Below are 12,466 nucleotides of genomic sequence, written 5' to 3'. Positions count from 1 at the left end.
AAATAAAACAGTTTAAAGAGTTGTAACGCACTAATTGTTTCAGCTGCCTTTGTAAAGATTGAAGAAGTGTATGTGGTGGTTTATGTGTAGGTATTTGTGTGTGAGAGACACAATTCCCTGATAAGAAACAGAATTATGCTATCGTATAGTTAGATATTGGACAGTATGGGCACACTCCTGAATATAAGACACTTGGAGGACTTACAAGAGAGATCAGCACCGCTGTAGCTGAGAAAATACCGAGAGTGGATCTGAAATTTGAAAGTTTTGCATAATTCTTTTTTTGCCAGATTCCGCATGATATAATGGTGCAGTCCCGAAACTCCTATATTGCAGCTGATGCTCATCCTCTGCCCATGGAAGACTTCAGGAGACATCATGAAGGCAGGGTTAAGGACTATATGAACTACATGGAGGGCACTATCCAGGACCTGCTAAGGGAGGCCGGTGAGAAATTTAAAGGCTGGACCAGCACTGTAGGACCCGTGAACACAGAACTTTCTTACAAGAAGGTATTAGATGAACTTTCACAAGTTGAGGCTCTTGAAATGAATTGTCATATTACAAATGGCCATTGAATCCTTCTTCAAGGTTAAGCTTCTGGCCAAATTTTGTTTGTCAAATGGTTCCTCTATTCAGACTGGAGTGGACAATCTGCAAACGAACAAAGTAGACCATTCATATACACTTGAATCATGGCATCATAATATACACACATACATATGCATGTGTAACTTTATTTTGCATGTTTACCATCTGTAGTACTGTTCTGAGAATACAAGCACACTAAATTTACTGAATGTTGCAGCCCTAAAACCGTTCCTTGCTTTCAGAATAAAAATTGCACGCTACTGTTAATTTAATGTGTAATTTATGGTTTTGTCCAATCTCTACAATTTGGAACTAAGTGCTAGGATTGCAAACTTTTCTCTGTTCTTCTCCCCTCTGGTCTCCCTATGCCAAGCTTAATTGAGAAGATGTGCAAGTAGCTCCTGGGCCTTCATCAATGCCACTCCAAACTGGCTGAGATATACCTGGGTCATCCACATTGCATTAATCTCTAATTTTCCCTTCCTGCAGAGGATACCAACTTCCCTGTGCCACTAATTAGAATACTATGCTTCTACTGCAGTAAAATATGGCACCAGCTGTTTTAATCATCTAGATCTTGTTAACCTTCAGTCTATTTTTTTATTCAATTTAACCCATTCTGTTCTGAAGAGCAAAACTCATACTGGAGTACAATTGCTTAGGTGCCAAAAGCATTCAGATGCTTCACCAGATTATGAGTGTCAGCGCCTTTTCAGGGGCAATAAGGAATGGGCAGTAAATGCTAACTTTGCCAGCGATGCTCATATCCCTCCAACAAATAAAAATGTAAGGCATTCAGTTGGGGGGAGGGTCACAGTTGTACTCAATTTTTGTCTCTCTCAACATTACGTTCACCAACTTCAGTAGTAAACCTGGATTATTTTTTTCCTTCTTGCTCACAGGGGCTACTCTGACAGTTATGTCAGCTGTCCCGATGGCTAAATATTGAGCAGCTTTTTTAACTCCTGGTCATAAGGATTTGTAATTGCTGGATTTTTGGGGGAAGATTCTGATGACTATACAACTGTCTCAACCAACAACAGAACTTTGGGACAAGTGATTAATATAGAAACTCGTAGAAAAAAGGAAATCACTAAAAGCTTCAGTCTGTTTAACAGATAATAATGTGTTCGGTATTTGTTATTTACTGGATAATTCTATTTTATAAATGAGTATTTAAACCACTTCCAGTTTTTTTTTATATACATCTTGGCAATCTGTCTGGCCAGACATTGACCTCAGCAACTGTTTTATTTAGGATGTGTAACTCCAGATAAAATCATGGACTATACCAAAACAAAATGGTTTACAGATATTGTCTACATAAGAAACCAGAATTTTCTCTGCCACTATTGATAATTAGGCTGGAAAAGGATTGTCGGTGTTACTTCAACCAAGCAGAACTATCCCATCGGTATCATAGGTTAAAATATTCCACTGAATCATTATGTGATTGTGACTGGAATGGTTAAGGATGAGAATCATTGGTAACATAGTTGCTTGTGGTTGTGCTTGCCTGTTTTCAGACACCGCAACAAATTTAGCAATTGGCAAAGCTATGTGGTTGATGTCTTCCATCTGGAGTTGTCTTGTACTAGTGCATTAGAGAAAAGTTTTCACTATTGCATGAGCTGGTGCAATGGAGAGTCAGCTAAGTATTAATAGAGCGGGAAAGTTCCATAAACCCTGGAATTAGGCTTGGGAATGGGGTTGAACATTAGTTCCCAAATAGAAATGATCCAGAAAATTTGGCAGATGTTATTTTCTGCAAGGATATTTTATGAAATTCCCTATTTTTCTATAACCTCTGATGAGATGGTTCTGACAACAGAGAAAAGATCTTAGTGCAACACCCGTAACACTTGTTTTTGTTCTTCTCTGTACTGGTAGGTTGGTGACGGACATCCCATTCGTTTATGGAAAGTGACAACTGAGGTAGAAGTGCCCCCAAACGCTGTGTTAAATCGTCTGCTAAGAGAACGCCACCTCTGGGATGATGATGTGTTGATGGGAAATGTTGTGGAAAATTTGGATAAAAATATGGAAATCTGCCATTATGTTCTGGACAGCATGGCACCGCATCCTAGGCGAGACTTTGTTGTCCTGAGGTAAGATCAGTTACTGGGTCAGCAACAGTGCACGATAACGTGCCCATGCCAGTAGCGTTGTATTATAATTCATTACTTCTACTGATTTCTGATCGACCATGTTGAGGAACCTTGAGGAAACCCCTCCATCTGAACATTATATATCAAATAATTAAATATAATTTTAACTGTAACATCATGTACAAAAAGCTGAAGCAACTATAGTAGTTGGTGTTTCTTTCCCAGCATATATGTAAGATCTACGTCACAGGAAATGGTTGAGTAAACTGTTGAAATGTTTTAGGTTCACTGGTTATTTTTGTGGGAATGAAGAGTTTGCAATGAGTTCAGTAGCCAGAAAGGGCAGTTTGTACATCTTTGCAGATATTTAATTTTGAATGAGAGTAATTAGAATTGGCGCCCGAGGCCAAACATGCTATGCAAATGATTTCCTCTGCTCAGTATTTTCTTATCGAGCACGTGATTTTAATGGACCGTGTGACCAGAGAAAATCTTCACAAGCATGTTTATGATGTCACTAACACACAGCAACGAGAGGCCTTGGCCCCCACTGAATATAAATCAATATGTCCCTAACAGTGCAGCGGCTGCCTGAAAGATTTTCTATGAACACCAGATTGAGTGTTCAAATAATCACTCAAAAGCAATTGTTTTAAATGGTCTTGAATAATGTTAGTTTGAATGAGCCTTTAACTTTACAGCTTAATTTGCTCATAGAGAACACAAGATTAAACTGTAACTGCTTCAGGTTTTACATAGGACTCCAGTTATCAGCTACAACACTTCCTTTCCATAGCATCAGTGGTGGTTCTAAGGTTTTTAAATCACACTTCAGTTAAGCTGCCACTCTTTAGCCTTCTAAATTCAAGGTATTATAAACCATGGGCAGAATCGTAGGGTCCCCCACCGGCGGGTTTGCAGGTGGATAGGCCTGTAAAATTTCCAGGGCGGCAAGCCCGCCACCCTCCTGCCTCCACGACCTATCCGCAATTTTACTTGGGGCAGGCGAGGCCTAAGCGGGCCTACTAGCCCTCACCCCAGTTGAGGCCTTTACGTGGACAATTAAGAGCCACCTAAGGGCCGCTGCTGACCGAGCTTCAATTTTGAGGCTGGTGGCAGGAGTTTGAAGAGGTGGGAAGGTGTGGCGGGGGAACCTGGCACGTTAGTCAGCTCAAGTCTTGAGTGGAAAGAGGGAATGCCTCCATCAAGGGCCCTCTAATCTCCACATGAGGCCTCCTCTCGCCATGGTCTGCCCCCTGTGGGTGCTCCCTCCACTCCTGGCATCTCCATCAAAACCCCCAATTCTCTGGCCTTACCTCTTTTTGGGTGGTGGGGTGGGAAACACCACCATTTGAAAATCTAGGATATGCATAATGCTGCTAAAACTGGCAGGATCAGGAATCAATTCTGGTTCAATGGATTGTTGAGGTCTACATCAGTGGATTTTGCTACTCAACAGAGTCAGGAAAATATTTCTGATGTTTGAAACCATCTGTTCCTTTACACTGCTGCACATATTCATCTCCAGCTGTGACCATTTCTTGTCGCCTTTCCAAGTGGTTAGCTTCCAAGTGCAGATAAAAATACTGGGCTGGATTTTTTGCATCCCCACTGGCAGAGTCTTGTAAAATCCAGCACATAGCCTTCCTACCACCTACCTGCCCGCTCCCAACCTATATAAAATTTTACAGGGGCCACTGGAGGCATGGGGCAGCCTGTCTGTCCTTGAGCCTATTAAGGCTCTTAAGTGGTCAACTAATGGCCACGTAAGGGCCTCATCCCACTCCTCCTGCTATTTTACCCACAGCAGGAGGAGATCTATACCAAGTGGGTGGCCTGGCAGCTTTAGCTATGCAGGCGTCGATAAAGGGCAACCTAATCCTGCCGCGATCCCCCTCACCTTGGTGTCTGGCTCCAGTGAAAATCTCCATTGGGGATTGCCTGTATTCCCAGTAGTGGCCACCGTTCCCACCTGGTGCTGCTGGGACTATAGCGCTGCCAGCCATCTGATTGGTCAGCAGGTCTTTGAGGTGGGACTTCTTGTTGTTGAGTGGAAATCCTGCCTTCAACCAAATGACAGAAGGGCAGCTGTTCTTCCTGTGGGCGGCCTCCCCACCGACTTTTTATCCGAGGGGGCAGGGGACCACAGTGGCCAATAAAATCCAGCCCACTGTGTTATGATCTGAATGGGTGGTGGGACAAGATTCAACAGTAAATTTAAAACAGGGATCAGGTTCTTTTTTAAGTGGAAAAAATTGCAGGACTGTGGGAAATAGCAGCTGAGTGGGACTAATTGGAGAACTCTTTCAAAGCTGGCACATACATGATGGTCTGAATGGCCTCTTTCAATAATTTATGATTCTATCATAGGAGCCTATCTAAACATTTTAAACATGTTTGACCATAGACATTTGCTGGGCTCAATGCCAAGTTAGTTGGGTGGGCTGGAACCTCAAATTATTGGCCTCTGGCCCACTCTGACTATATTTGGATCTCACGTACAATTCAATTGCTGATCACAATTCTTTTAAAATGTAAAACTGCTTGTGCCTCCAACCCTACCTGACAGTAATATTTTCAGAAGTAATTTTACCTCTGCTCCTGCTCTCGACTTTCCTTTTGGTCTTCTTTCGGCCTCAGGTTCCTGCCCCCAGACCCCTCCCACCCACCCACACCCCGCCGAAAAAAACGGATTGGCCCATGTCCCTCTCATTCTTTCACCCCAGCCTCCAGCTTCATGCTTGGCTCTGATTTCACCCTGCTGTTCACTCTTCAGCCCCAATTCTGTCACAAAAATTAGAGTTCAAGCATCAATGCTAAAAATAGCCACTTCATCTCCTGCTGTCTCCTTTCCTGAGTGCTGTGACTCCATTTTGGACCCACTTCAACCTCAAAAATATACCATTTCGATTCCTTATCCTACTCCACAACATTTCAACACCTAGCTTTCATCCCTACTCTCGTCCCTCAAATCCTCTGATATTTCTGCTGTGCTCCCTCCCCACTCCCCCCGCCAATCTCCTTTTCTTAGATAAAAGCAAAAAACTGCGGATGCTGGAAATCCACAACAAAAATAAAAATACCTGGAAAAACTCAGCAGGTCTGGCAGCATCTGCGGAGAGGAACACAGTTAACGTTTCGAGTCCATATGACTCTTCAACAGAACTAAGTAAAAATAGAAAAGAGGTGAAATATAAGCTGGTTTAGTTGTGGGGGAGGGTGGTGGGGTGATAAGTGAGGACAAGGGGGACCCTATCATGTTTCTGGGAGGGAGAGGAAGGTGTGAGGGCGGATGCGCGGGAGATGGGCCGGACACGGTTGAGGGCCCTGTCAACCACCGTGGGTGGAAAACCTCGGTTAAGGAAGAAGGAAGACATGTCAGAGGAACTGTTTTTGAAAGTGGCATCATCAGAACAGATGCGACGGAGGCGAAGGAACTGAGAGAATGGGATGGAGTCCTTACAGGAAGCGGGGTATGAGGAGCTGTAGTCGAGGTAGCTGTGGGAGTCGGTAGGCTTGTAATGGATATTGGTGGACAGTCTATCACCAGAAATTGAGACAGAAAGGTCAGGGAAGGGAAGGGAAGTGTCAGAGATGGACCATGTGAAAATGATGGAGGGGTGGAAATTGGAAGCAAAGTTAATAAATTTTTCCAGGTCCAGATGAGAGCATGAAGCAGCACCGAAGCAATCATCGATGTACCGGAGAAAGAGTTGTGGAAGGGGGCCGGAGTAGAACTGGAACAAGGAATGTTCCACATACCCCATAAAGAGACAGGCATAACTGGGGCCCATGTGGGTACCCATAGCCACACCTTTTATTTGGAGGAAGTGAGAGGAGTTTAAGGAGAAATTGTTCAGTGTGAGAACAAGTTCAGCCAGACGGAGGAGAGTAGTGGTGGATGAGGATTGTTCAGGCCTCTGTTCGAGGAAGAAGCGGAGAGCCATCAGACCATCCTGGTGGGGGATGGAGGTGTAGAGGGATTGGACGTCCATGGTGGAGAGGAGGCGGTTGGGGCCAGGGAACTGGAAATTGTTGATATGATGCAGGGTATCAGAGGAATCACGGATGTAGGTGGGAAGGGACTGGACAAGGGGAGAGAGAATGGAGTCAAGATAGCAGGAAATGAGTTCAGTGGGGCAGGAACAGGCTGACACGATCGGTCTGCCGGGACAGTCCTGTTTGTGGATTTTGGGTAGGAGATAGAAGCGGGCCATCCGAGGTTGGGAGACTTTCAGGTTGGAAGCTGTGGAAGGAAGATCTCCAGAGGAGATGAGGTCAGTAACAGTCCTGGAAACAATGGCTTGATGTTCAGTGGTGGGGTCATGGTCCAGGGTAAGGTAGGAGGAAGTGTCTGTGAGTTGATGCTCAGCCTCTGCGAGGTAGAGGTCAGTACGCCAGACAACAACAGCACCACCCTTGTCAGCAGGTTTGATGACAATGTCAGGGTTAGACCCGAGAGAACGGAGTGCAGCAAGTTCAGAGAGAGACAGGTTAGAGTGGGTGAGAGGAGCAGAGAAATTGAGACGGCTAATGTCACGCCGACAGTTCTCAATGGAAAGATCAAGAGAAGGTAAGAATCCAGAGGGAGGGGTCCAGGTGGAGGGAGAATATTGGAGGCGGGTAAAAGGATCCGTTGAACGGGGAGAGGACCCCTGCTCAAAGGAGTGAGCAGGGAGACGAAGGCGGCAGAACTCCTTTTCTTAGCTGATACTTCCTTTTGTGCTGTATTTTCGACCATTCCTGCCCCAGTGCCAGTATTGTTGTCTTGCTTCCTGACCCTCTTTCCTGGGTTTATCTTTTATTTTCTATTTTAGTTCTCATTGTGCCATTTGCTCTCTTCTGATTCCCAGGCATGATCTTTAAACCCAAGGTATTTCAGTTTCCTTTTCTTCCTGATCCTGTTACTTTTATTAAGTCCCTAACTGCATTTTGGATTAATGCACATCTGTAATGTAATGTATCTTTATTCTTTCTTCTTTTTAAAACACACTATTACACCACTTTTCTCCTTTCTTGCTATACTTGTTCCCAGATGTCTATTTCCAGTGATCTCTATACTTCTCAATAATAAATGCCACATCTCATTCACTCCTGTTTGTACTTTCTGAAATACCTTTCTTACTGATTCTGAAGGACCATTCTGCAGACTTTGTTGTTTCTATATGAGAGTATTTTGGATTGCTGAGTATGTCACATTATAAAAGAGAATACCCAAATAAGACCATAAGACATAGGAGCAGAAATTAGGCCATTTGGCCCATCGAGTCTGCTCCGCCATTCAATCATGGCTGATAAGTTTCTCAACCCCATTCTCCCGCCTTCTCCCCGTAACCTTTGATCCCCTTACCAATCAAGAACCTATCTATCTCGGTCTTAAATACACTCAATGACCTGGCCTCCACAGCCTTCTGTGGCAATGAATTCCATAGATTCACCACTCTCTGGCTAAAGAAGTTTCTCCTCATCTCTGTTCTAAAAGGTCTTCCCTTTACTCTGAGGCTGTGCCCTTGGGTCCTAGTCTCTCCTACTAATGGAAACATCTTCCCCACGTCCACTCTATCCAGGCCTTTCAGTATTCTGTAAGTTTCAATCAGATCCCCCCTCATCCTTCTAAACTCCATCCAGTATAGACCCAGAGTCCTCAAACGTTCCTCATATGTTAAGCCTTTCATTCCTGGGATCGTTCTTGTGAACCTCCTCTGGACCTCTCTCCAGGGCCAGAACATCCTTCCTGAGATACGGGACCCAAAATTGCTCACAATATTCTAAATTTGGTCTGACCAGAGCCTTATAAAGCCTCAGCAGCACATCCCTGCTTTTATATTCTCTCGAAAGTCCTCTCGAAATAAATTCCAACATTGCATTTGCCTTCCTAACAACCGACTCAACCTGCAAGTTAACCTTAAGAGAATCCTGGACTAGGACTCCCAAGTCCCTTTGCACTCCAGATTTCTGAACTCTCTCCCCATTTAAAAAATAGTCTATGCCTCTATTTTCCTTATCAAAGTGCATGACCTCACACTTCCCCACGCTGTATTCCATCTGCCACTTCTTTGCCCATTCTCCTAACCTGTCCAAAGCCTTCTGCAGCCTCCCCGCCTCCTCAATACTACCTGTCCATCCACCTATCTTTGTATCATCTGAAAACTTAGCCAGGATGCCCTTAGTTCCTTCATCTAGATCATTAATGTATAAAGTGAAAAGTTGTAGTCCCAACACTGACCCCTGTGGAACTCCACTAGTCACTGGCCGCCATCCTGAGAAGGACCCCCTTATCCCCATTCTCTGCCTCCTGCTAGACAGCCAATCTTCTATCCATGCTAGTACCTTGCCTCTAACACCATGGGTTCTTATTTTACTGAGCAGCCTCCTGTGCGGCACCTTGCCAAAGGCCTTCTGGAAGTCCAAGTAGATAACATCCATTGACTCTCCTTTGTCTAACCTACTCGTTAACTCCTCAAAGAATTCTAACAGATTTTTCAGGCATGACCTCCCCTTGATGAAACCATGCTGACTTTGCCCTATTTTACCATGCACTTCCAAGTATTCTGAAATCTCATCCTTAATAATGGACTCTAAAATCTTACCAACAACTGAGGTCAGGCTAATTGGCCTGTAATTTCCCGTCTTTTGCCTCACTCCCTTCTGAAACAGGGGGGTTACATTAGCGATTTTCCAGTCCTCTGGGACCCTCTCTGACTCAGTGATTCCTGAAAGATCACCACTGACGCCTCCACTATCTCTTCAGCTATCTCCTTCAGAACTCTGGGGTGTAATCCATCTGGTCCAGGTGATTTTATCCACCTTCAGACCTTTCAGTTTTCCTAGCACCTTCTCCTTAGTAATGGCCACCATACTCATCTCTGCCCCCCCGACTCTCTTGAACTTTGGGGATGTTACTCGTGTCTTCCACCGTGAAGACTGACGCAAAGTACCTATTCAGTTCCTCCGCCATTTCTTTGTTCCCCACTACTACTTCTCCAGCGTCATTTTCCAGCGGCCCAATGTCCACTTTTGCCTCTCTCTTACCCTTTATATATCTAAAAAAACTCTTGCAATCTTCTTTTATATTACTGGCTAGTTTACCCTCATATTTAATCTTCTCCCTCCTTATTTCTTTTTTAGTTGTCCTCTGTTGTTCTTTGTAGGCTTCCCAATACCCTGGTTTCCCACTGCTCTTCGTCGCATTGTATGCTTTCTCTTTAGCTTTTATGCTGTCCTTGACTTCCCTTGTCAGCCATGGTTGCCTCGTCCTCCCTTTAATATGCTTCTTCTTCCTAGGGATGAATTTTTGCTGTGTCTCCCAAATTACTCCCAGAAACTCCTGCCATTGCTGTTCCACTGTCTTTCCTGCTAGGCTCATCTCCCAGTCAATTCTGGCCAGCTCCTCCCAAATGTCCTGACAGTGATTGGAATATCAGGCAGACTTAATTTATTAACATTCACTCCTTTCTGGCTGCGTCTCCGGGCAATTCAATATGTTCAGTGGAGGAACATGAAAATCTGCCCCTTGTATCTCTCATTTATCCAATGGATATCTACTAGTGCTGAAGAAGTTATCCAGTTACTAAATAAACTGAATGTATATTCTGAGACATTGCAGTCCTCTCTAAATTGATTTCCTGCCTGCAATAGCAAATTGAAGTGTATGTGCATTTTGCCAATACTTATTCCAACTGGTGTTGACTCAGTCCACACACACTCAGGGTGCAAGCGCAATGTGCCTCACTCTTGCTTATCTAATGATTTCTACCTGTCAGTACATATTGGGCTAAATAATATGGGAGGTGGGGCGGATGACACGCTGACCACTCTCACGACCTTGGAAACCCATGTTGTTGCGGAGCCAACGCACTCCACACCAACTTGCCCTGCGGCCATAAAGCGCTGTGGGGTGGACTAATGAGGGCCGAGTGGGACTTGGGGCAGAAGTCTCGCCCTCCATCAGTCCCAGCAGCGCCAGGAAGAGATCCATGGCCATTGCTTGGACTACCGGAGAAGAAAGGACCCCAAGGCCTTGGATCCCCGGCGCAGCTAAGTTCAGTGTCTTGGGCTGGGAAGATTTGGGTAGGTTAGAGAGAGGGGTAGTGGGGAGGGAGGGTTGGATTTAAGGAAGGGAGCAGATAGGAAGGAAGTGGGGGGTTCAACATAAGGGGTCTGACCTGCAAGCAGCAAAGGGTAGCCCCCAAAGAGCAACCCCCGCCTTCCTTCCCGTCCTTTGAACAGCTAAGATGGAGATGAAAAATCAGGCTGCCCACTCCTGCCCTGCTGCCCATACCAAACGTTTTATGGCATGAGCAGCGTATTATTGGGGTCATTTGGTTTGATAACGAGCCTAATTGACCCTTGATAGTTCATTTAAATATGGCAGCAGGGCTGCCAATTTTGACGCCTGCCTGCCCCCCTGTATTATGGGGGTGAGCTCAGGGATGGGTGGGAAGGTGCTGGGATAGGTGCCCACCCCACATTTTATGTGCCCCCTTCCCACAGGAAGCACACCCACTGCGAGGACGTAACATTCAGCCCATTGTTTGGTGCCATGTACAAATTTATGCTAAGCACCAAACTTAATTTGTATAGTCCCTTTAACATCAACAAGCACAGTATACTTTGTGCCTTTAGTCTGTGCTGAGTTTTTAAGGTTGAAAGTCCAGTGCCCAATTCACTGTATCAATGTAATTGTTTTGCTTCTGATCTAGGACATGGCGGACTGATTTGCTGAAGGAATCGTGCATTCTGGTGGCAGTTTCTGTTGAACATGAGTCCGTGCACCTGGAAGGAGGTGTGAGAGCCGTCGTCCTGAACTCGCAATACCTGGTTGAGGCTTGTGGCTCAGGTCGGTCCCGACTCACATACATCTCCAGGACTGACCTGAGGTATGTGTTTCATGTCTTTCACTCTTGCTCTCACCCCCCACCCACCGACTCTGTGATTAAAGTGTGATTCTGCATGAATCACAGGAATGTGAGCAGAAAGGGAGAGAGAGCTGGCCTGATGACTGGGGTAATGCTCAGGCACTGGGGTCACCCTTCAGTCAGATCCAAGTACATCAGTTGGCTAAGTCTTTCAGGAGTTCTCATCTAGGTTACTAGACAGGGTGAAAGATGCCCCCTCTATAACAGCTATTGTGATAATTGAAAACCTCAAAGTCTAGTCTTGAATTAAATAATGAAACGTGTTTTTTTTTTTTAAAAACTTTTCTCTTTGGATTTTGTGCTCATTAGGATGCTGGATGTTAGTGTTGGAAAATGGAGCAAGCTGGAATGGCATCAAACATTTCCCAGTCAAATGTAGCCTAAATCAGGTGCCAAATAAAGCGGCTTCTTCTCTGATCCGACAATGTGTCTCAATCTCAGAAGAAGAGCCCTTTGGCTCCAATGTAATATATTTTTTTCTCACTTGAGACAGCTGAGACTCATTTCATGTTAGACCTTTAATGACATCAAATAGGACTCGAGCTCAGAGTACAAAGACTAGCCCACTGTGTCACCTTGTGCCCAAGAATAAAATACAGAGCAATTGTGTAAATCCATAGATTTAGTAGAAGTTGGTGAATAGTTGGATTCTTAAAAGTGCCAAGAACTGTAAAGACTCCTACTGAAAAGGTTCTTAGAATGTCCAGTGTACACCCCTTGGATTATGTAACATGTTCTGTGATTGCCATTCAGATCCCTCCTGTGAATAGTATTTTTGAGTTGAATTTTTGCTGGGGTTCTCCTTATTGTTCAATATCACTGCAGCAGAATATCTGTGGAAACCCTGGG

The 12,466-nt window shown here is 44.7% G+C and overlaps 1 protein-coding gene across 3 annotated transcripts in view; it reads left to right on the top strand.

Annotated features, from left to right (window-relative positions):
* LOC144683859 (stAR-related lipid transfer protein 13-like) overlaps positions 1-12,466 on the top strand; it is a 109,306-nt gene that overhangs the window by 91,439 nt on the left and 5,401 nt on the right. For all 3 annotated transcript variants that reach the window (XM_078547369.1, XM_078547368.1, XM_078547370.1), the window contains exons 11-13: positions 291-512; positions 2,482-2,699; positions 11,402-11,578. In XM_078547369.1, the coding sequence (XP_078403495.1) occupies positions 291-512; positions 2,482-2,699; positions 11,402-11,578 (617 nt within the window). The remainder of the gene's footprint in view (positions 1-290; positions 513-2,481; positions 2,700-11,401; positions 11,579-12,466) is intronic.

Source organism: Cetorhinus maximus, chromosome 8, assembly GCF_964194155.1.
Source record: "Cetorhinus maximus chromosome 8, sCetMax3.hap1.1, whole genome shotgun sequence".
In the NCBI taxonomy this organism is placed as follows: Eukaryota; Metazoa; Chordata; class Chondrichthyes; order Lamniformes; family Cetorhinidae; genus Cetorhinus; species Cetorhinus maximus.
Note: the sequence above shows the minus strand (reverse complement) of the source record. Positions and strands in the feature narration are given on the sequence as shown.